Here is a 23,026-nt window from a genome sequence, read left to right on the forward strand (position 1 = left end):
CTGCACAACAATTTGTCCTATCAACATGAAAATCGGTGTGTACTTCTTGGTCTAATGTGCCACAAGTGTCTACAAGGGCATTTGCATATCTCGAAAAACATGGATTAAATGATTTCTGTGTGCTCAAACTTCGTCAGCCAATGGCGGCATTGGCTGACAAAGCTTTAGCACCTACTAGACGAGGTTAACAGAGGCCGATCGGAACGAAACCACTGCTGTCAATAAAATATTTTTTTAAATGACTGAGAAGATGTAAAAATCATGTATAATTTTATTAAAAAAAAATTCTCATAGTTTAAAGGGGTCTGTAGATGTGCTGTCTTTATATTTTCGAAAGGATGAATTGAAAGGCAATCATTATTGTCCTTTAATATTAAACTTTAAGACAAAAATAAAAAAACTCCTGGTACAGTTAGATATACAGAAATGCTATGAAGTATAACTTTCTCCAGGTATTTTAGACTTTTCTATATAAAGGAACATATCGTTTACCACCTGTTTCAGTGTCTGTAGAACAGAAAGTGAACCATTTTCGCTATTCATCAGCCTGACAGTTTCAGAATTGAGCATGTGTGATTTAATGACAGAGTGTTAGGTGGGTATAAATGTTGTAGATGTGTTCCATATCATTTGAAGCTGTGTGGTTTCTTTGAGCAACCGATTTGCTATTGAGATGAGAAACAAAAGTGCCTGCCATTCTACAAATGACTGCACAAGACACAAGACTTTTCGGAGAAAGCAAGTATTCAAATCAATCCTCGTGCTGTATTGAAGTCCATATCAGATTGAGGTCTTTCTTTGAAAAAAAAAAAAAAGATCTGATAATTACTACAGTGCCAAGAACGATTTCTAAAACAGTACGTACACTTCCCTGAAAACTTTTCAAATAGTTCCACAATGTGGAATCGCCATGATCGTCTCCAAATCAACGTTTCCAATTTCCAATTTTATGCATAGAGCCTTGTAAGCTTCTGTGAGAGTGTGTTAAATCTGATGTGGGTAAAATACTTTTTGTTTCCTTCCCTATCTGAAGATGGAGGTCAATGATTGCGGCTGAGTTTCGCTCTCTTATTCTCATTCAGTCTCATTCTCATTCTCTCTCAGTCTGTTTCGTCATATAGTGCAGCCAGTGACTGTATGGAAATACTGAGTGGGTTTGCACAAGATCTGTGAGTGCTTCGGAAGGTGTGTTTATATCCAGGACTTTACCAGGGTAAAATGCTCATGGATTCTCCACCAGCTTTTTTTATTCGTAGTTAAAGTTGTTGTGGTTTGCATTAGCTAAGAAATGCATGCCATATCACAAGCATTTTCATATGCAAACAGTTACGGGTTTTCGTGGGTTTCCACTAGAGGAAGTGCTGTTTTTTTTTCCTGTGTCATTAGTATTTGTATATTTATTATTACATTGGAATTTCATACATTTATTCTTGCCTCATGATTTGCTTATGTTCTTGCTGTTGATATGCAGATTCACAGGTTTCACATTTGGACCACATTTGGAATTTTGGAGAAAAGCATTTGATCAGCATTTTCATTTTAAATTATTTGTGTCTTTTCCTGAAATGACAAAAAAAAAAAAAACTAAAACAGTACAGCACGGTGTTACAACACCAAGGTCATGGGATCGATTCCCAGGGAAAGCAAGAATTTAATGTTCCACACTGTAAATGTGTACCTTGAATGTAATGTAAGTCGCTTTGGATAAAAGTATCTGCCAAATGCATAAAACTGAATGTAAAATAATAATAATAATAATATTAATTACTGGTGCTTGCTTAAGCAAAATGCAAAAACACAATAGCAACCACATAGCAACTTGCAATAGTTCTGTATAGGAATGCACTTTTTTATAAATATATTTTGTATTATTATTAACACTTTTTCCATCATTTCATCACATTCAACACAACTCAGTATTCAGCAAATCAAAAATGTCAGTACATACATAAAATGTAAATACGTACAATGTATGTGCAAAATTGCAAAAGTGTGTATGTACAGATACTTCAAGAACCTTTTAACATTTACAAACGATTATTTATAGTTAAAAAAAGGTTTTAGATATTTAAAATGCTCTCCACACTACACCTCTAAATATAAAGGTTCCAAAATGGTGTTTTTGCAATGATGTCATCAAAGTTCCCCAAAGAAACTTTTAGAAGAACAATGGTTTACGTTCTTTTTACTTTCAAAAAACCTTCTTTTTTGTGCAAAGGAAACTCCTTTGTGCAAACTCCTTTTGTGCAGTGGAAAGGTTCCATGGATATTAAAGATTCTTCATGGCAAGAAAACAAATAAAAAAATGGGTTACACTTTATTTCGATTGTCCACTTTAGACATGCTACTAACTATAAGTTTGTAACTACATGTCAACTACATGTCAACTAATTCTCATTAAATTGCAACTACATATCTACTAACTCTCAGAGTAGACTGTTAGGGTAGGTTTAGGGTTAGTAGAAGAAGTTGACGTATACTTGCAAAGTTTCTGATAGTTAGTATATTGTATGTTGTGGACCCATAAAAATAAAGTGTTAGAAGATATTAAACAGACAGTCTACTAATACTCTAATGACTGCTAGTTGACATGTAGTTGCAAAGTTACTTACTGTTAGTAGAATGTCTAAAGTGGACTATCGAAATAAAGTATTACCAAAAAATGTGTATTTTAAGAACTGATCACTTAAAGGTTCTTTGGGGAACCAAAAATGGTTCTTATGTAGCATTGCTGCAAAAACTCCTTCCAACATAATCGAGTCACTGTATAATGGAGGAGATGCATGAGATTAGACTCAGCATCATCGTCATCATATTCTGATAGTATCTCGCTCTTGGTCAACCAAGTAGAAGCTTGAATGTCTCCTCTATAGTTAGCATATGGTCAAAAATATGACCCAATGCATGCAGGAAGTCACAGAGGGGCAGCCCCACCCCCCAGCCCAGTATCAGCGACGCAGCCATTTTTAGCATCTCTCTGCTGCCGCTCTAAACGAGAAATAAACACCTGCTGGACACAGCATGAGGAGAAGCAGATATGCTTTGTTCAGTGCTTTCACAATCATGAAAAAGTCTCACATCTCACGTGATTGTCAGTTCTACGTCTCCTAATTTAAGAGGCAAAGTGTCCAGCTGGCAAGGTTCTTGTAGAAGTAGTGGACAGGTGATAAAAAGCGACGACTCGCCGCAGTTCTCGTCTGACTGGAAGGACGAATCTTCCAATCCTGATACATTCACAGACCGTAAAGGTGATTTTTTCAAATAGTTTGGTCTGTCATTGTCATTATTGATTGTGAAAGTACAGCTGGTTTGCTCATGAGACAATGAATCACTGTCTGTTAGAAGCTTCCTGGTTTTGCACCACATACAAGTCTCAATGTCAGAACACAAGCACGTCACATGTCCAGACCGATAGCCACTGCTTGGGTTGGCCATGTTGGCGTCTACGTCACTTGGAATGGTGGCTTCGCTTTCAGCATCAGCTGAAGGACTCTGACTACGATATCCATCCCCAACTATTACTATCTCAGACAGGAGGTCACCGTCCGTTCCCTTGAGATTATCGGAAGCTTCCTGATTTCCCAAGCCACTGTCCTCTTTTCTTTCACTTTCATTGCAGATATTTACTTCACCATCTAGAAAAGGGAGCTCTTCCAGGCTTCTTCTTCCACTGCTGAGACTGTCTTCAGTGCCTGTCAGACTGCCACAGCCACTGTCTTCCTGTCCCGTAAGTCCGTCTGTGCCTCGGTTCTTAATCGAATGCTGCTGGCCGACACTCACTCCGCTGTCTGTAGTCTCTCTTCTCTCTATGTCCTCCTCCAAAAGGTCCTTGTTCTCATCGAATGCTTTACTCTTTCCCGTTATTTTGTTGCTAGTCAGGAGCCATCCCTTGTCAGTGACTGTTTCCACTTGGATCAATCCGACATTCATAGGGTTCCATCCATTCACAGCAGATTTCTGTTGGAAACAAAAAAAATTTAAATTAATTAAATGGTTGGAGAGCATTTTATTTTATTTAAAAATAAATAAAATAAAATAAAAATGTACTGTTGTTTCCACAAAAATAGTTAGAAGCAAAATAGATTCTAACACTAATAATTATTAATGATAAAATGTATCTTGAGCATCAAATCAGAATAGTTAAATTATTTCTGAAGGACCATGTGGTAAAGACTGCAGTAACGGCTGCTTAAAATTCGGCTTTGTCATCACAGTAAATTATATTTTTTGAAAAAATATTCAAATAGGTCTTATAAATTGTACAAATATTTCACAATATTACGGTTTTTACTGTATTTTTGATCAAATAAATGCAGACTTGGTGAGCATAAGAGACTTTTTTTCTAAATCTGTATACACATATATTCGTATATAATGTATTAATTTATTTGTCAACCAGAAAGTGTCAAAATAGTTTCATTGTGAATAGAATTGTGTTATCATTTCAACGAAACATGGAGATGATATAGACGCAAGACATAAAAAAATCCCCAGCATTTCCCTTTTAGCTGCTTTTCCTCGAAAGGAGAAGTAACACTTATGACAGGGGTCTGTACTGAGCTTGTCTTCTTACACTTTATTCCTTTTTAAGACTCTGAAACTAGCTTGCGCTAACGCTTTTGATTTTGATGAAACTGCATTTATTTTAAAATTCCCAAGTTGACTCACCAGAACAGCGGGCATTTTACCAGGACGCCTCAGGAAGAAACAGACTGCGAATATGAAGAAGGACATGACTCCAACTACACCAATAACAGCCATGGAGATTACCAGGGACGCATCTGACAAACAAGAGAAAGTGATTTGATTTTCACAAAGAAATCATTTTAGAAACATACAAATAATAAACCCGAACACAAAGCCGAAGGGTCTTGAATCAACCTGAAGGGGTTTATTTTGTGATGCATACTAATTATCAAATAAATACTGATTCGTCTTTTAAAGGGATAGTTCACCCAAAAATGAAAATTCTGTCATTAATTACTCACTCTCATGTCGTTCCAAATCCGTAAAACCTTTGTTCATCTTCGCAACTCAAATTAAGATATTTTTGATGAATTTCGAGAGCTCTCTGACCCTCTCATTGACAGCAAGGTTCCCAATACGATCAAGGCCCAGAAACATAGTGAGGACATTTTTAAAATAATGTGACATCAGTGGCTCAATCGTAATTTTAGGAAGCTACGAGAATACTAAAGAATCGCCATTTTGGAGAGTATCCGCTGAACATAAACAATGTATGCTGTTCTGTGTCAGCAGAACCATGTGGGTACATTGTTTTAGTTCAGATCATGGTGTAAACAATGTAAATAACGTATCCGAGTGGTGGTGCTGACACAGAACAGCATACAATGTTTACGTTCAGTGGATACTCTCTAAAATGGCACCAGGGTGACGCAGATGAGACGAATTGTTGAATAAAGTTTTTCGTTTTCTTTGTGCCCAAAAAGAATTCTCGCAGTTTCGTAAACCTACGGTTGAACCACTGATGTCACATGGATGATATTAACGATGTCCTTGCTGGACCTTGATCGTGGTAGTAACCTTGCTGTATATGGGAGGGTCAGAAAGCTCTCAGAATTCATAAAAAATATCTTAATTTGTGTTCCGAAGATAAACAAAGGTCTTACGGGTTTGGAATGACATGAGGGTGAGTAATTAATGACAGAATTTTTGGGTGAACTATCCCTTTAATGTTTTGTTGGCATTATATAAAAACAGCATCAGAACCTTCTTCTATTTGAGAGACCTCTGTAAAAATGATGATTATTATTTATTCAAATAATGTCCATGTGATCTACATTACCTGCTGATGGATATATGCAGCGTGGTAATGAGGTGTTGCTCACATCACTAGATGTAATCTCCACTTTCACACGGACACAATATGCCTGCCATAATGGTAATGAAGTGAACTCCACCTCTCCATCTTCATCATCGTCAATTACTGTTAAAGCCTACATCAGAAAAAAAGAAAACACTTGACATGCAATATAACAAGAAAGTTAATTTATTGCAAAAACAAATTGTCAAAAACATTTTTGGGATAGTCGACTAAAAACCAACCTGATTCTCCTGTCCTTTTGGATACAGAATGACAGAGTAAATTGATCCATAATTAAAAAGTTCATTGAGAAATGGCTTTCTGTAAATCTTAACCTTCACCGTATTAGGGGAGGAAGACAGGTCAAACTCTGGAGCCAACAATTTGCCTAAAATACGAAAGGAAGATCACCATTACCAATTGTACAACCTGTAGACAGTCAAATCTGATGTTCTTTATAATGTAGTATTAGCTGCATTTATTACACTTTTATGGTAAATAGTATTCCTGTGAATACTTACTATCATATAAACGAATTCGTTTTACTGCTGACCAGGAAAAGTTGTAATTTCCATCAAACAGTCCAATCTTTACTTTTGTTTCAGGTTTGTATACAAAGTTCCCAAGTTCACATCTAGGTTCTGTAGTCATGTTGCATTCTGGCACAATGTCCCATTCATTAGGACGTGAATATCTATCAAAGAAAAGAGAAGTAGATTAGCTTTGGGGTATTGTAAAGTTCAATCAAGCAAAAAGGTGGGCAAAATAGTAAGGATAGTAAGGCAAAATTTCTACTTACAGTGCTGTTTTTACTTGATAAAGGGCATATACGGGGGCTCCTTCAGGGGGATCCCAGAGCACAGTTACATTTCCCTCCCATGTGTCTAACGTCATATTGAATTCCAGCGGCTCACCTGTGAAAAAAAAAAGAGAAAAATAATCAGAATTATCATCAGACTTCCCCATACTTTGAATCAATGCTCTTCTCTTCCCAATAGAGAAGTGGTTTATTTGTGTTTGTTCCAGTCGAAGCTGAAGACTTACACTTGAGGTATTGTATTTACTTTGAATAAATTGTGATCAGCTGTACTTTCCAGGTGTAGGTGACATGAAAACACCTTCTTTTTAGTTATTTTACTAATATGGATCTCTAATTTATCAAGCAAACTGCCAACCAAAATCTTCTTAAAAAGAACTTACACAATGCTGTACAATACAATGTGTTGGCGAAGACCGGGGTTAGCTAGTTGAGTAAAAAAAATCCAATTACACAAATTGGTGTTTTCTCTAACTGTATTTTCTATGGTGGTTTTAACAAGGAATAAAGGTCTGTTTTAACACATGAGGAACCTGGCAGATATTCACTGGAGTCTGTGTTTAAAATCGATATCCTTGTCAAATAAAGAGTTAAAGTAATAAAGTAATATATTGTCTTTGCAATATATTCATTTTGAAAGGTTTCAAGGTCACCCGGGGGGGCGGAAAGGAATTTACATCACTCACGTCATCACGGTGATAGAAACTGGGGACTTCAAGTTAAGCGCCCACTTGCACTTTGCACTACAGGTGTTTTTTGTTTTTTTGGTTTCTCAGTATTGTGGATACTATCTTTTTATGAATATGTAATGTACATGTACAAATGTTATTGTATATAATTACTTTGTTATTATTTAGTAAAATACATTGTTATTGCCATAGAGATAGAAAGAGGGAGAGACAGTCATCTAGCAAAATTAAGAATAAGCTTAAAAAACATTACATTAAAAATAAATGAATAAATCGATCAATCTTACCTGCTATGGTAACTGGGACATTTATTAACGCAACCAAAAAATAAATCCATGAAGTCCAATCCATGTTTATGTTAGTTGAGCATCACACCAAATATTAAATCCTGATTCCAATCCAGCTCCACAGAAAAACACACATAAAAACCTCAATGTCTGCATGCGCTGTTCCTGATAACTAAGTAACTGTTCTAACAGAGCCAGTTCAATGTTCAGTTACTGCTCTGTTTGGTCCGCACGTCTCTTTCTCTCTCTCTCTCTCTCTCTTGTGAATGTGAGTTTGAGTGGTTGACTAGCTCTCTATGTATTTGCACTGTGAACTTCCCCTCTCTCTGTTTTGCTTTAGTCAGTCTTCCGTGATGGCAGATATTTCCCCCACTCAGAGAGAGCTATGTTTCTCTCTCTCTCTCTCTCTCTCTCTCTCTCTTGTGGTTATAAACATACCATCAAGTGCAAACTGTAGCCATGTACATGAACGTGTGAATACACGAATACAAAAATCTACACTTTATGTGTGAATCTATAAATATTATGCCCAATGTACAGGGAAATACCAGTGTACACATTAATTAGGGAGAGTACCAGAGTTATCATGTTTGTTCTTGGTATTTACAATGTAAATTTTTGTTAGTAATAGCTCATTAAGTTCTTACTGTTTGTGATTTACACTTTTTTTCTAGTCTATAAAAACTGGTGTTTATCAGTATTGAACTAAAGGCAGGGACGGATTAACGCATGTGCCCAGGGCACTGGACCAGAGGGGGGCCCAGCCGAAATACCTCTACTCCCAGAACGCGATTTCAACCATGCCCCCTCAGATTTTTGAGGCAAGTGTAATTTGAATGCAGCTTCCAAAAGACAAAAAAAAAAAAATAGCCGAAGAATATTTTTTATATTTAATAAACAATCACACTGGTGTGATTAGATCATTCAGTGCGGCACATCATCAGCTGCTAAATTAAAATCTGCGTTCGTTCAACTTCGCTAGCTGGCACGGAGCCAAAGACAGCTCGTTTTTCTACAGCACTGCGCATTATAACCAATCACACATGATTCTGTTGAGTTTATGGGTACAATGGCCAATAAGAGGCGTTCAGATGAGTTATCACTGAAACAGCTGTTTTGTTCAGTGTGCGCTCCCTGAATGAATTCTGCTCTCTGCCGATTTCTCTCATCAGAAACAACAAAGTGCAGAAGTGCGTACGATGTAAGCAAGATATTAATTTCACAATGTAAGCAACTTCAGTGATTAATGGGAGTTTTTGAGAGTGCTTTAATTCTGGCTAAGTCAATGATAATGTTCTTTGATAATGTAAACGGGGTGTCTATTTACACTTAGTGCTAATAGCCCACCTTTTGGCAGAAGCTATTTACAATAATTCCGCCCACCAAGGTGTGATTGGGACTGTCAAGATTATAAAAAGCTGTTATAAACCTACTGCTCCAGTGGCACAAATGGTAAAGCGTGTACAGTGGTACTTTTGACGTGATAGACCAGGGTTCGAACCCGCCTTTTGCCGAACTTTTTTTCTCCCTTTTCAAATCTGAAATCACATCATAAAGGTATTTATTTTTAATAAAAATTAAAGAAATAACCAAACATTTGACAATAAAGTATCAGGTGGGGTTAGGGTAGGTGTAGGGAGGGCTTTATTGTAAATATAATCTATAGCTATTTGCACTTAGTGTAAATAGCATATCGCTAAAAATACTGCTATTTTCACTTAGTGTAGATAAAATCCATTAATATTTGAATTTAAGAAAAATGGGGATTTCAACTGAAGAGGGCCTATAAACAGTCCGTGCCCAGGGCACCTCTGCGTCATGATCCATCCCTGACTACAGGTATGTTTGCATATCAGCATATGTGACCACATCCACATGTGTGCATGCATATCTGCACCTGAAGTGTTCGTGGTAATACATGCACAGTGATTTGTATGCATTTTTGCTCATCCGATTGATTATCTTCCATGCATCTATTGTTTGCAGAATTATTTTTCTGAGTACTGAAAACCAACTTTGACATTTGGCGGGGTGTGGTTTGGATAACCAAGTTCTGAGAAGAGGACTGAGCTTTTGTGTTTATTTTCAGGTTTTGTTGCATTAAAATCAACCTTTTTTATAATTATGATTTTAAAGTATAAAATAAATACAAATATATTAAAAGTTAAATTAAAAATATTGTTTTATTAACTTATATATTATTGTTTTAAAGCAAAACAAAGTAATACAATGTGTGTGTGTGTGTGTGTGTGTGTGTGTGTGTTTGTACAAAGTTAGTGTTAGTGTTTTTATATATGTTGTATTATATACTTTGACTTAAAACATAATCAATGTTTTTAAGTCGAAGTATAGTACTACAAGATATATATTTAAACTATGAAAAATATAGTGTTGCATTAATTCATTTATGCTGTTATATAATAAATATAAAATAATAAAACAAAAAGTTTTGTTTTGTCAAATGTTTTAATTCTAAGTATGGTGTAATTAAATTAATTACAAGTTTTTAAAAAATACAGTTGTATTAACTTCCATTTATATATTCTATTATAAAGTATGTCTAAATCATTATTTTTCAGCAAAGAATGACCTTTTGCATAATAAAGCTGCACAATTTGACTCGCTCGATCTGCATGTTTCACTTTCCCATTAGATGAAGAACTGAAAAGCTGTGTGGTAATCAATCCAGCTCATACTGACACCCTCTACCAGGCCTGGAGACACATTTATACTGAAACTGGTCATCTAGAATCAGTTCCTCTTGACCACGTGATATTCTTCACTATTTGAAAAGTAAAGGCTGTTCCAAGATCAGTGTTCTTACAAAAAGACTTTCACACACCTGATCTAAGGCTGAATCACATGAAACATGACACAAAACTCACTCAACAAGTCTGCTTTGGGGGAAAAGCTATTTTGCAGCTAGACATATGACAACCCTGTTTCTAAATGATTTGGTCATCTAATTATGATAATTATGAATATTATAGCCAGTGTGCATTTTCATAAGCAGAATGATCTCAACAAGCAAAAACATAAATAGCAATAGTCGGCTCATGCATGGTCAGCCACCATGTTTCAAATAAATCATTTTAATGATTTGAAAATTAAAAATACATCCATAAATTGAGTGTTCTGCTGGATTATGAGTTAGGTCAAACTCAGGATGAATCATATCCTGAGGATCCACAATATCTAGGGCATGTGTCTATATTTAGATTAAAAATCCACATACTACTCAGATCTTCCTCGAGAGTACAAATCACACTAAGATCATCACATGACCTCTCTGAGGTGCAGTTTGTTGCCATGGCTATTTGGAAGGTCTCTGACCCCTCTTCTCATAATCACACAACAGAAAATACACAGCACTGAAAAATAACCCAAAGTAGCAGTGTGAAAACCACACAAAACCAAAATGGCATGGTGACACAGTTTCCCATTCAGCATGGTACATGTAAGGACCTATTCTATCAAATACTTTTAAAATTAAAATAAAATTTTAACAAACCACATGCAACTAATATTTTGCAGCCTTTTTCACAGGCTATCCAAGAGTAATAAACCTTTAACTTTCAAACTGTTCTTTGAACGTCAACAAAAAATACATTATTTAAGGATTTATCATTTCTATTTCATAATGTTAAAATGTTTTGATTTAGTTTCCCAGTGCTGTGTTACATAAGGAAGTGTATTTGAATTTTGCTCATCACTGGGTTTCGTTTTTATATTTGGTCAAATGTGCTGGTGCTTTCTGAATAGTTTTATGGTGTTTCCATTGTTTCACTGCTGCTTTTAAAAAAAACAAGGAATAAAGAAATACAAATGGTCAAAATTTTCAAGCACAACAGAGTCTCATTCTTATTTGCTGCTACTTTTTGTGCACAAAGAAAACAAAAATAACGAGTTTGTTCAATAATTCTTCTCTTTCGTGGTACTGTCGTGAATGCACGTAGAAGTTTGACACGGAAGAGAAGAAACTGTTGAATAAAGTTATTTATTTTATTTTTTTTATTTTTTTCTCAGAGCTTCATTACAGTAAGGTTGAACCACTGATGTCAAACCTTACTGTTACCTTACCGAATTCTGGAAGTGTTGGGACATTTTTTAAATTTGAATAAAATGAAAACGTTTTAGGTTACGTTTGTAACCCCAATTCTTCGAAGGAACGAGACGCTGCGTCAGGAGACGCTTTGGGGAACGCCTACAGCGTAACCGGCTCTGAATACCAATGAAATCTGTCCAATGGATGGGAGGGATGTCACGGGCGAGGTGACGTAATGACCAGCTGGTATAAAAGCACGTGCGGTGAAACCGGCGTCAGCTTCTAGAATGAAGCAAGCGCTGGCAGGGATGCCGGAAGTGTGGCCTCGCGACGCAGCGTCTCGTTCTTTCGAGGAACTGGGGTTACATACGTAACCTAAGACATTCCTCTTCAGAAACTTGAGCTGCGTCAGGAGATGCTTTGGGGAATGAGATACCCACGGCACCAGACTTCCAAGTCCCTGCCCTGTGTGTATCCATACGGAGCACAGCTAGGGCGAGAGAACAGAAAAACCTGGAGTGGCTCGTATGTCTAGGCCATAAAACCTGACAAGGTCAGGGTGTAAACCATCCCGCAGCGTTGCAGATGTCCTGGATAGGGACACCTGCGAGAAAGGCCTGGAGGCCGCCACACTCCTCGTGGAATGAGCTCTGACTCCCATCGGCGAGGGGAGGTCAGAAAACTCATAAGCCATCTGATTGGCATCCACAAGCCACCAACTGAGGGTCTGCTTGGAAGCAGGAAGACCTCTCTTAGGGGGACCGTAGAAAACAAGCAACTGGTCCGCCCTTCTCCACATGGCAGCTCTGTGGACGTATGCGTGACCACATGAAGTGCGCACACTGGACACATACGATTTAGCTTTTGCTGGTCAGGCTCCCGAAAGGGAGGAGGACTAAATCCTCAGTGCACCACGGAGGAAACGTGTAACTAGCGGGTGTCTGCCCACTGACTGTCCACCAAGAAGGGTGTGGTAGGCCGAAAATGCCGCCACAAAAACATTCAAGGTGGAGTGGGCTAACCCTGCGGAGAGTCGAGCCTGCAGGAACTCCAGCACTCTACCAACCGGGCAGTTAACTGGGTCGAGCTGGTGATCTCCGCACCATGAAGTGAAGAGTCTCCACTTCAGGGCATACAGTCTCCTCGTAGAGGAAGCTCTGGATTGGAGAATGGTCTCAACAACCTCGGTTGTTGGACCGGAAGCTACGAGCCGTGCCCCCTCAGGGGTCACACCCACAGCTTCCACAAGGTTCCACACCCACAGCTTCCACAAGCTTCCTGTGAGAGGAGACCCCCCTGACTGGAATCTCCTATGGAGAGCCGTCGAGGAGGTAAATCAGGTCCGAGAACCATACTCGGCCCGGCCAGAACGGGGCTACTAATAGCAGCCGGAGTCCGTCCCGGGGCACTCTCTCCAGAACTCCGGGGAGCAGACCAATCGGGGGAAAGGCATACAGACGAAGCCTCGGCCACGTCTGTACCATGGCATCCAGCCCCTCAGAGCTGGATGACGTAGAGAGTACCAGAGGGGACATTGCACTGTCTGAGTGGCGAAGAGGTCCACCTGAGCCTGGCCAAACACTCTCCAGATTTGCTTAAACACCTCGGTGTGAAGCATCCATTCCCCGGATAACAGCCCCTGCCTCGACAGGGTGTCTGCTCCCACATTGAGATGCTAACTCAGACGCTCAGAAGGGAGCGGCATGCTCAAAGTGACCCTCTAAGTTGAGGGGAACAATGCCAGTTCAACCAACAGGAGAGCCGGGAGGGACCCTCTATAGTGAGTGGAGCAATGCTAGCTCTACCAAGGCAGAGCTCTGGAGAGCGGAGCACTTAACTCTCAGAATGAGAGGGAACTCAGACGCTCAGAAGGGAGCGGCATGCTCAAAGGTGACCCTTAAAGTTGAGGGGAGCAATGCCAGCTCGAACAACCAGGAGAGCTCGGCCTCATAGCCCACACAAGGATCTGGTGCGCCAGCCTGTACAGGGGGCGTGAACCGCAGACCTCCTTGGTGGTTGCTATAAGAGACCACCGATGTGTTGTCGGTGCAAACTAACACATGGCAACCTCTTAAGTCTGGGAGAAAGTATTTCAGAGCCTGAAACACGGCCAGCATCTCGAGCCTGAGCACATGCCAAGCGAGATGATGACCCCTCCCCAGACCGTGGGCAGGGTGGCCACTCATGACCGCTCCCCAACCGGTGAAGGATGCGTCCGTCGCTAGCGTACGCAGTGACACGGAGCTCCCAACAACGGGCCCTGGGACAAGAGCCAAAGTTGTCTCCACATGTCTAAGGCACGTAGGCATCGCCGCGTGACCTTGATCATGCGAAGCGGGTTTCCCCTCGGGGAGAACCTCTTGGTCTTGAGCCACCACTGTAGGGATCTCATGTACAGCAGGCCAATAGGTATCACGTTGGACGCAGCTGCCACCAGACCCAGCAGTATCTGAAACTGCTTGACAGTGAGTGACTGGCCTTCTTTCACCCGATATTGGTAAGCTTTGCCCCCGAAAGCAAACCTCAGGAACTTCCTGTGAGTGAGAAGGATGGAGACATGGAAGTATGCGTCTTTTAGATCTATGTGTCAAACCAGTCCTCGGACTTGATCTGAGATACTTACCTGAGCATCTTGAACTTCAGTCTTGCAGACTGAGCGGTTCAATTGATGCAGATCTAAAATGGGACGTAATCCTCCATCCGCTTTGGAACTATGAAGTACCGGCTGTAGAACCCAGACTCTCTTCGTAAGGAGGACCCACCTCGATGGCTTCTTTCCTTAACCTGTTAACCTTCGCCCCCCATTTTGGGCCTCACAGGTGAAAATAAACTACCTAAATTAAAACGGTAACAGTTCCAGACAAAGTGTGCTACACAAAAAATTAGGTATCTTTGGAAAGAAGACACTCTAGGCTTTGCTATCCATCATCCAGAGTTGATAATGCTCAAAAAGATAAAAAGTTATAGACACTGATGTGCCTTGAAAAATATTTTTCCACACTGAATGTATTTTTATTTCATATACAAATACATGAAATACGTCCTGGAGCAATCCAGAAAAGTAATGGATTGAAAGCCATGTGTCTCATGAGTTTATATTTCAAATTTGAAGACGATACCATGAAAAATGAGATTCCTGCAATATGTTTTCTGAAACTATTTATAGTCCTCCCACCCCCCCTGTTTGAGGAAAAATAACCACCAAATGTATTGCAGAATTAAACAAACTATTTTAGTCATTATACATATTCCTGCATAGTTTTTCAATTATAAAATAATAGACATAATTTTAGACATCATATAAGTGATTTATTTGAGCACTAAAAAATACAAAAATAATTATTTGAGTAATAAAAAAGAAAAACAAAATAGAAAAAAATTGCTTTGTATATAGTATGTATACTGAAGTTTATATTCTGATTGCCAGACATGAAGTGATATTGGCAGACATGGTCATATAGTCAGTAATCACACGCTGATGTGCGTCCATACAGATGATAATCAAACAGATGGGCCATATAATCAATAATAGCTGATCATTGAATCACAATGATAGCCGTCATAGAGTCGGTAATAAACACGCTGATGTGTGTCCATACATATGATAATCATGCAGATACGGCCACATTCCCCACACCATACACACGCACGCACACACATATAAAAAAAAATCCCTCGCCCTCATCCAACTCCTTGAACAGGTCAGCCTGGCATGCCCGCAACACCACCATGGTGCTGTACCGCTTATACCCCGACCTGCTGCCGCGTACCCCTTGCCTTCAGAGACGACTCAGCGTCAGGGGACAGATAGCTCGCAAGCCTCTGTTCCACACATGGCATCGCTCTGTAACCGCGCTCACTCGTCCCCATCACATTACCGTAGTACTCGAATGAGGGGACGAAGAGGCGGGCCGAATTGTTTTCTCTACGACCTCGACACCTCAGTGTGGAGGTCGGGGAAAAAAAGGCAGGCTCCGATGTGGAGGTGAGTCTGAAACCGCAGAAAACGCTTGTATAACCCTCTCTGCGGTTCGACAAGACACTCCACAAGCTCCACATATTGGGGTGACAGAGTGGGTGCAACATGCTCGATGCTTCCCATGTCAACCTCCTCGGAGGAAGACACGAGAAACGCAGATGCCAATGCCGCTGACCGAGGGGAAGTAACCACAAGGCGGGCTTCCGAACCCGAGGAGCGGTCATGGGATCTGACAGGTGAGGATGGAGATAGAGACTCGCTCGTCTCCAATCCCTCCATCAGATCCCGATGCGAACCCCACGAGCGCCGCCCTCGCTCCGCCTCAGCGGAAGCGGGGGAGCGCCGCGGGGAACGCCAAACGCACACAAGCTGTGTGTATCTCCCACACAGAAAAAACGTTTGCAGGGAGGAACACACAGCTTGTATTGCGCTCGCGGGATCCAGCAGGTGAGTATGGAGATAGAGACTCGCTCGTCTCCGATCCCTCTGCTAGATCCCGTTGCAAACCCCACGAGCGCTGTCTCCGCTCCGCCTCAGCTCCGCCTCAGCAGAAGCGGGACCCGCGCCGCGGGGAACGCCAATGAAAGAACCCTTTCCAGAGAATAGGGCCTTTCGGGAGTGAAGCATACGCAGAGGAAAACCCCCGCAGTGCGGACAGTCAGCCCCCTCGAGGGCTGCCTCCGCGCGCCTCGCTCCCAAGCAAAGCACACACAAGCTGTGAGCATTCCTCTACACACAAATAACAGCCTGTATTGTGCCTCACTTCTCCCATGCTTAGTTTTACAAAGCCTTTTTGACATGACCTTGCAAAACGGACAGACAACAATAAATAAGACTTACAAGACACAGAGCGCTTAGCTGAATGACAGAAACCTGATGCCGGTTTCACGTCCCTCCCATCCATTGGACAGATTTCATTGGTATTCAGAGCCGGTTACACGGTAGGCATTCCCCAAAGCGTCTCCTGACGCAGCTCGAGTTCCTGAAGAGGAACTAAAAGAATTTCAAATCACATGAGCCAATATTTTATTCACAGTAGAACGTAGATAACATAAATGTTTAAGCTGATCAATTTGAAAATTGTATGCACAAAATGAGCACATTTCAAATTTGATGCCTGCTACAGGTCTCAAAAAAGTTGGCACGGGGGCAACAAAGGGCTGAAAAAGCAAGAAATGTTGAAAAGATTCAGCTGGGAGAACATCTACCAACTAATTTTAGTTAATTGACATCAGGTCTGTAACATAAATGGGATGTCTCAGAGAGGAAGACCCTCTCAGAAGTAAAGATGGACAGAGGCTCTCCAATCTGTGAAATACTTTAAAAACAACGTTCCTCAATGTCAAATTGCAAAGGCTTTGTAAATCTCATTATCTACAGTGCATAACATCATTGAAAGATTCAGAGAATCTGGCGAAATCTCTGTGCGTAAGGGACAAGGCCAAAGACCTTTGTTGTATGCCCGCGCTCTTTGGGCCCTCAGAGGAAACTGCATCACTCATCGGCATGATTCTGTCATTGACATTACTAAGTGGGCCCAGGAATACTTCCAGAAGCCACTGTTGGTAAACACAATCCACCAGGCCATCTGCAGATGGCAAATAAAGCTCTATCATGCAAAAAGGAGGCCATATGTGAACATGGTCCAGAAGAGCCATCATGTCCTGTGGGCCAAGACTCTTTTAAAATGGACTGTTTCAAAGTGGAAAAGTGTTCTATGGTCAGACAAGTCCGAATATGACATTTTTGTTGAAAATCACGGACGCCGTGTCCTCCGGGTTAAAGAGGAGGGAGACCTTGCAGTGTGTTATCAGCATTCAGTTCAAAAGCCAGCATCTCTGATGGTATGGGGGTGCATAAGTGCATACGGTATGGGCAGCTTGCATGTTTTGGAAGGCACTATGAATGCTGAAAGGTATATAAAGGTTTTAGAGCAACTTATGCTCCCCTCCAGACAACGTCTATTTCAGGGAAGGCCTTATATATTTCAGCAGGACAATACAAAACCACTTACTGCAGCTATTACAACAACATGCCTTCGTAATAGAAGAGTACGGGTGCTGAATTGGCCTGCCTGCAGTCCAGATCTTTCAACTATAGAGAGCATTTGGCGTATTATTAAACAAAAAATACGACCAAATTCCAACACCAAAACTCCAGAAACTCATAACCTCAGTGCCCAGATGTCTTCAAACTGTTTTGAAAAGAAGAGGAGATGCTACACCATGCTAAACATGCCCCCGTCCCAACTAATTTGAGACCTGTAGCAGGCATCAAATTTGAAATTAGGTCATTTTGTGCATGAAATTGTACTGTTTTTCAGTTTAAACATTTGTTGTGTTATCTACATATGTTCTATTGTGAATAAAATATTAGCTCATGTGATTTGAAATTCCTTTAGTTTTCGTTTTATTAAAATAAAAAAAAAATAAAAAAATCACAACATTTCCAGAATTCGGGTTGTAAGTCTATCCCTCAAAACCTCATTTTCATCAGCGTTAAATTCAGCATGGCATCTAAACTGTTAAAGTCTATAGAAAAGACTGAGTGCATTCTTCATCTCACTGGAGTGTACACCACTCAAATGACTTTAATTTATTAATGTGTAAAACTACTTGTTGTTGTCATTATTAGTCTCATTTTGAATGTCCTTATTCCATCTTTGGAAACACCAGCACTTCCCCAGAAACTATCATGGTCACCAATGGAAGCTCCTTACCCAAAGCAAAGAATGGCACTCAGTAGAGCCAAGACAACCTAAAAAATGGTCAAACATTGCCCTCTTCTGGTAAGATAAATTACACTCAACAGGGACCAACGATTATTTCATTCACAGCAGTGTCATGTAGACTGACCTTTGACTAGCATAATGTGTGGTCCATTTAGGAGCTTTTTTTTAACCAAAATACCACCTACTTTGATAGAAGTGACCATTTCTGTGACATGTAACGTGACTAAGTTATTTTTGTTTTACATGTCATTTTGAGACAAGATTATCTAAAAATAAATTCTAACAGTGGTAAATCCACCACAGTACTGTAGTACTGAAGTGATATTGATTGCTTACATAAATGTGTGAACTACAGAAGAAGTTCACAGATAAGGATCCCACCTGGGCTGGACAAACTGTATTGATGATGGCTGAATAAGTCTGTTGAAATGAGAGGGAACTTTCTGCCAAAAAAATGGCTGTAACTTCCCCATTGTCCTTCCTCAGTATGCTTCCTTTTAACACTTTCCCATGTCTTTTCTTCTGACATAGGTCATTTTAGTGTGTCACTTGCTGCCATATAATACAATGATTTTCTAAACTAAAGTCATCAAAACACTGGTTTATTCTTCTCATGTCTGCTAATCAGTGTTGCAAATATGAAGATGATGATCCTGACTCGCCATCTCCTAATTAGTGCATCTTCATCTTATAATGAAAGAGTTTTTGTTTTGGATTTGATTTACTTAAGTAGTAATTCTATAGATATATTTATCATGTCTGTGAGGCATGTATTCGCTGACTTTCGGTTCATTTTTGTGAAGCGCTCTTGTTCAAGACGAGGCGGCAGAAAGAGCATTATTGTTTTCTTTATTTTATCAAATTATTTTATATATTTTATAAAAAGTTTTGTTGATATTGTGAGTGCACACAAATAAAAGTAGACCCTTTACAGTTCCGAATGATGTAATACCCTTAATTTTATGAGCAAAAATGACTACGGCGTAAGTTGTTTCCATTGAAAAAAAAATGAACAAACTAGGATGCAGCGTACATTTATCTAGGTTTAACGTTTAAACATTGTTATATGCTTGAACTGTTTTAGTATATCTATAGATTTTATTTTAGGCAATTCGTGATGATTTGAGAAGGCTAAATTGATCAAACATGGATCAGCCTGCCGGTCTGCCGCTGGCCGCTTGGTCGTTACTTTAAAAAAGAAAAAAACTTATTTAACTTCTTTAATTTACAGAGAAGGGGGAAAAAAGACGGGCTCGGGACGGACTCGGGCTGGTAATTCTGTCAAGCTCTCTGACACGGGCCAGGCTAGGGCCTGAGCGTCTCGGGCCAGGGCCTAAATTTGAGACCCTAACCACACCAAACCAAAGAAATCAGATGACTCCCATTTCTCCAAGGATAAATGAAGGACAAGAGGAGGAGCTGCTCACTAGCATATTTTTCTAATGCCATAAATAAAAACAAAGCTTCCTCTAAAACTTGTTCAGTGATTTATCTTGAAAGATATTCAGAATGTTTCAAGTGTTTTTTTTTCTCTGTCATCAAGTGTATTGTCATGTCCCAACCCTAGCTGTCCTCACCTGTATTACATCATGAGTCTAATATATAACCCCTATGTTTACCTTAGTCTCTGCCTGCTGTTGAATGTGTAACCTAAGCCTTTTGAAGTGCATTTTGCATCACAGTAATACTCATAATCAAATACTCAGTAAATGTGGGGTCTTTAAAACTTTAAAATGATAGTACTTTACATTGTGAATTATTTGATATATTAAACAGCTATAAAAATGAATTTAATATTATCAAACAAGTGTAATGTGTGCTGCATAATGTGTGTGTGACATCACACTACTTACTGTAAATAATAGATATAATGACAGCAACATACTGTAAATACTGTAATTACAAATAGGTGACACCCGTTTGTTTTTTTGTTGTTTTTTTCAAAGTACTTTGTACATGATCTTTTGGTGTAAATCAGTGAAGCAGTACCACGCTCGTATAAGAAAAAAGAAATATAAAAATATATATATATATATATGTGTGTGTGTGTGTGCGTCATTGCCTCTGCTATCAGTTGTGACGAGCGTCCCGAGTCCACATCAGCGTTGCCCTGGAAATTCACGTGGAGCACCTGTTCACAGCTCATCACGGGCTGATCGGCCACATCTGCGCCTTGTCAGACTGGCTGTATTTAAACAGCATGCTCACAGAGGAAGAGTGTGAAGCCTCTCCATGAGACAGCACCCTAACGCTCTTTTCTCTATCCCGTTCCAGACACCAGTGTGTAACCGATCAGTACCGCCACGAGCACCACACGGATTCGCCCGCACCTGGAAACGACTGGGAGCAACGCCACCAGCGTGAAACCATCCACGTATTCACCCATTTCTTAATAAAATCCACCCTCTGGGGCCTTAACCCAAGCTCTGCTGGTCGCGTATTCCTTCTACCCTGCCACACAGTGCTTGGGATTAACAAAATATTCCAGGTGCAGTAAGTTATGCTTATTTATGGCATAATGTTGATTACCATAAATAATTAGACTTGTCCACCCCTTCTTTAAAAAAGGAGTTATAATGAGGCATTTACAATACAGTAAATATATGGGCGGATTGAAGTGAATGAGGACAACACATATGCAATACTAAACTTTTCTGTGCAGTTTTATCCAATTTTACAACATGATTTTATTAAATTATAAGCTTTACATTTCTGGTTTTAAGTTCTCCAAAACTAGCCCTGTGAAAATACAGTAAAGGAGTATTACTGTGAAATATTATTGTAATTACAGTAACAGCTTTCTATTTGAAAGTATTTTCAAATGTGAGCATCATTACTACAGTCTTCAGTTCATTTCTTATTATTATCCATAGCTGAAAACAGTTGTTTCTTAATATATTTTTTTTGTGGAAAACATGATTTATATGTTTACTTATTGGATTTGTCAATTAATAGAAAGTTCAGTAACACTTTATTTTAAAGTGTCCATAATACAGAGTAATTACCTAATTAAGTACTTAGTAGTAAATGTTGTACTTACATGAAAAACATGTATTTACCATGTAACTAAGTTATGGAACAGCCTATAATTACAGTTTTTAATTATGTAGATGTAATAGGCAGCTGCTGTTACACATATGTAACAGACCGAGTCTGTTACACAGCTATTTATGTAACCAAAACTTTGTTACATACAGTATGCATTGCAAACTTTATACAATGTAATTATAAAATTACACAGACATAAGCTACTTAAAGTGTATCAAGATTGTACTTAAGTGTACTTCATGTGTATTTATACTGTCCACCTTATCCAGCTGCACCTAAGTTTGATATGACCCACCGTACACAGCTAAAATACATGTAATACACTTCTAATTACATTACGATTACATAATATTACACAAACATAAGCTACTTCAAATAAAGTGTATCAAGATTGTACTTAAGTGTACAAGTAGCTGTGTAACAGACTCAGCCTGTTACATATGTGTAACAGTAGCTGCCTATGTACATAATTGTAAACTGTAATTCAAGGCTATTCCATAACTTAGTTACATGGTAAGTATATTCTGTTTCAAGTAAGTACAACAGCTACTACTAAGTACTTAATTAGGTAATTACTCTGTATTATGACACCTTAAAATAAAATGTTACCGAAAGTTCTAAAGAACAGCATTTATTTAATTTATAAATATTATAAAGGTAACATTATAAATGTTGTTACTGTCCATTTTGATTCCCCTTTAATGTTATGCATCCCTGCCGAATAAAGGAATTAATGACTTTCAATAAATAAAGAAATAACCCCAAACTTTAGAACAGTAATGTCTAGAACACAATGTATACAGAGACAGAGTTTCAGTGAGTCTGAGTTACAGTTGTGTTTTCAGTCAAATAATGTGGATCCTAGTTTCAAACTGGCTTTTGTCACTTTTCTCTTTTGTTGATACAATAAATTTCTGAATATACATTCTTTATCTCACTGTGTTTTAAGCTTTGTGTTACAGCGCAAATAGCAAATGAAAGAGGTGATGTAACTGATGTTTTGCCTTCATTATATCCTGCCTTAGTTTGTCAAATTTTCTAGAATTCATTGTTTGGTTTATATTGGATTATATAAATCAATAAATCAAAGTTGTCTCACGTCTGTCATGCATAGAGATGTTTTCACAAAGAGTGTCCATGGTCAAACATACTGTACAAACAAGATATCAATATAAGGAAGGCAAAATTAATTATTTCCTTGACCAGAGGCGATGGGGAGTGTAATGCAAAGAAACTTAGTGACGGTGGATGACTGTGGTGGAGAGAGACGTTGAATTACAGCTGCCTTTTCTGCCTTGTCATTCTCTCTTTGTGAGGTGTCAGTGGAGCAATTCCTGTTCAGTGAACAGATGATCACATGATGATGAACACCTCTTTCATTTGACCACTGCTGTGCTGGAGAATATTCTCATGCTTACAGTGATTCTAAAAAAAAAAAAAAGTCACAAAGATTGAAAATAGCAGAGATTTAATGATAAACTGGTCCAATTTAATTTCAGCAGCATTTAAACAATAATAATAATAATAATATAAATAATAAGGAGAAGAAGAATGGTTTAAAATGTAGTGATGTATATGTAGTGATGTGTATATATATATATATACT

The 23,026-nt window shown here is 39.1% G+C and overlaps 1 protein-coding gene across 1 annotated transcript; it reads right to left on the reverse strand.

Moving 5' to 3' along the window:
- Positions 1 to 1,210: 1,210 nt before the first annotated feature.
- Positions 1,211 to 7,929, reverse strand: LOC306850969 (uncharacterized protein). The gene is made up of 7 exons (XM_079386953.1): positions 7,618 to 7,929; positions 6,624 to 6,738; positions 6,346 to 6,518; positions 6,067 to 6,212; positions 5,807 to 5,957; positions 4,669 to 4,781; positions 1,211 to 3,957 (listed from the first exon to the last, which is right to left on the reverse strand). Exons 1-7 carry the CDS (start codon positions 7,679 to 7,681, stop codon positions 3,082 to 3,084), a joined length of 1,638 nt encoding a protein of 545 aa, XP_079243079.1. The 5' UTR covers positions 7,682 to 7,929; the 3' UTR covers positions 1,211 to 3,081.
- Positions 7,930 to 23,026: the final 15,097 nt, after the last annotated feature.

The sequence above is a fragment of the Barbus barbus genome, assembly GCF_936440315.1.
Source record: "Barbus barbus genome assembly, chromosome: 31".
Taxonomy (NCBI): Eukaryota; Metazoa; Chordata; class Actinopteri; order Cypriniformes; family Cyprinidae; genus Barbus; species Barbus barbus.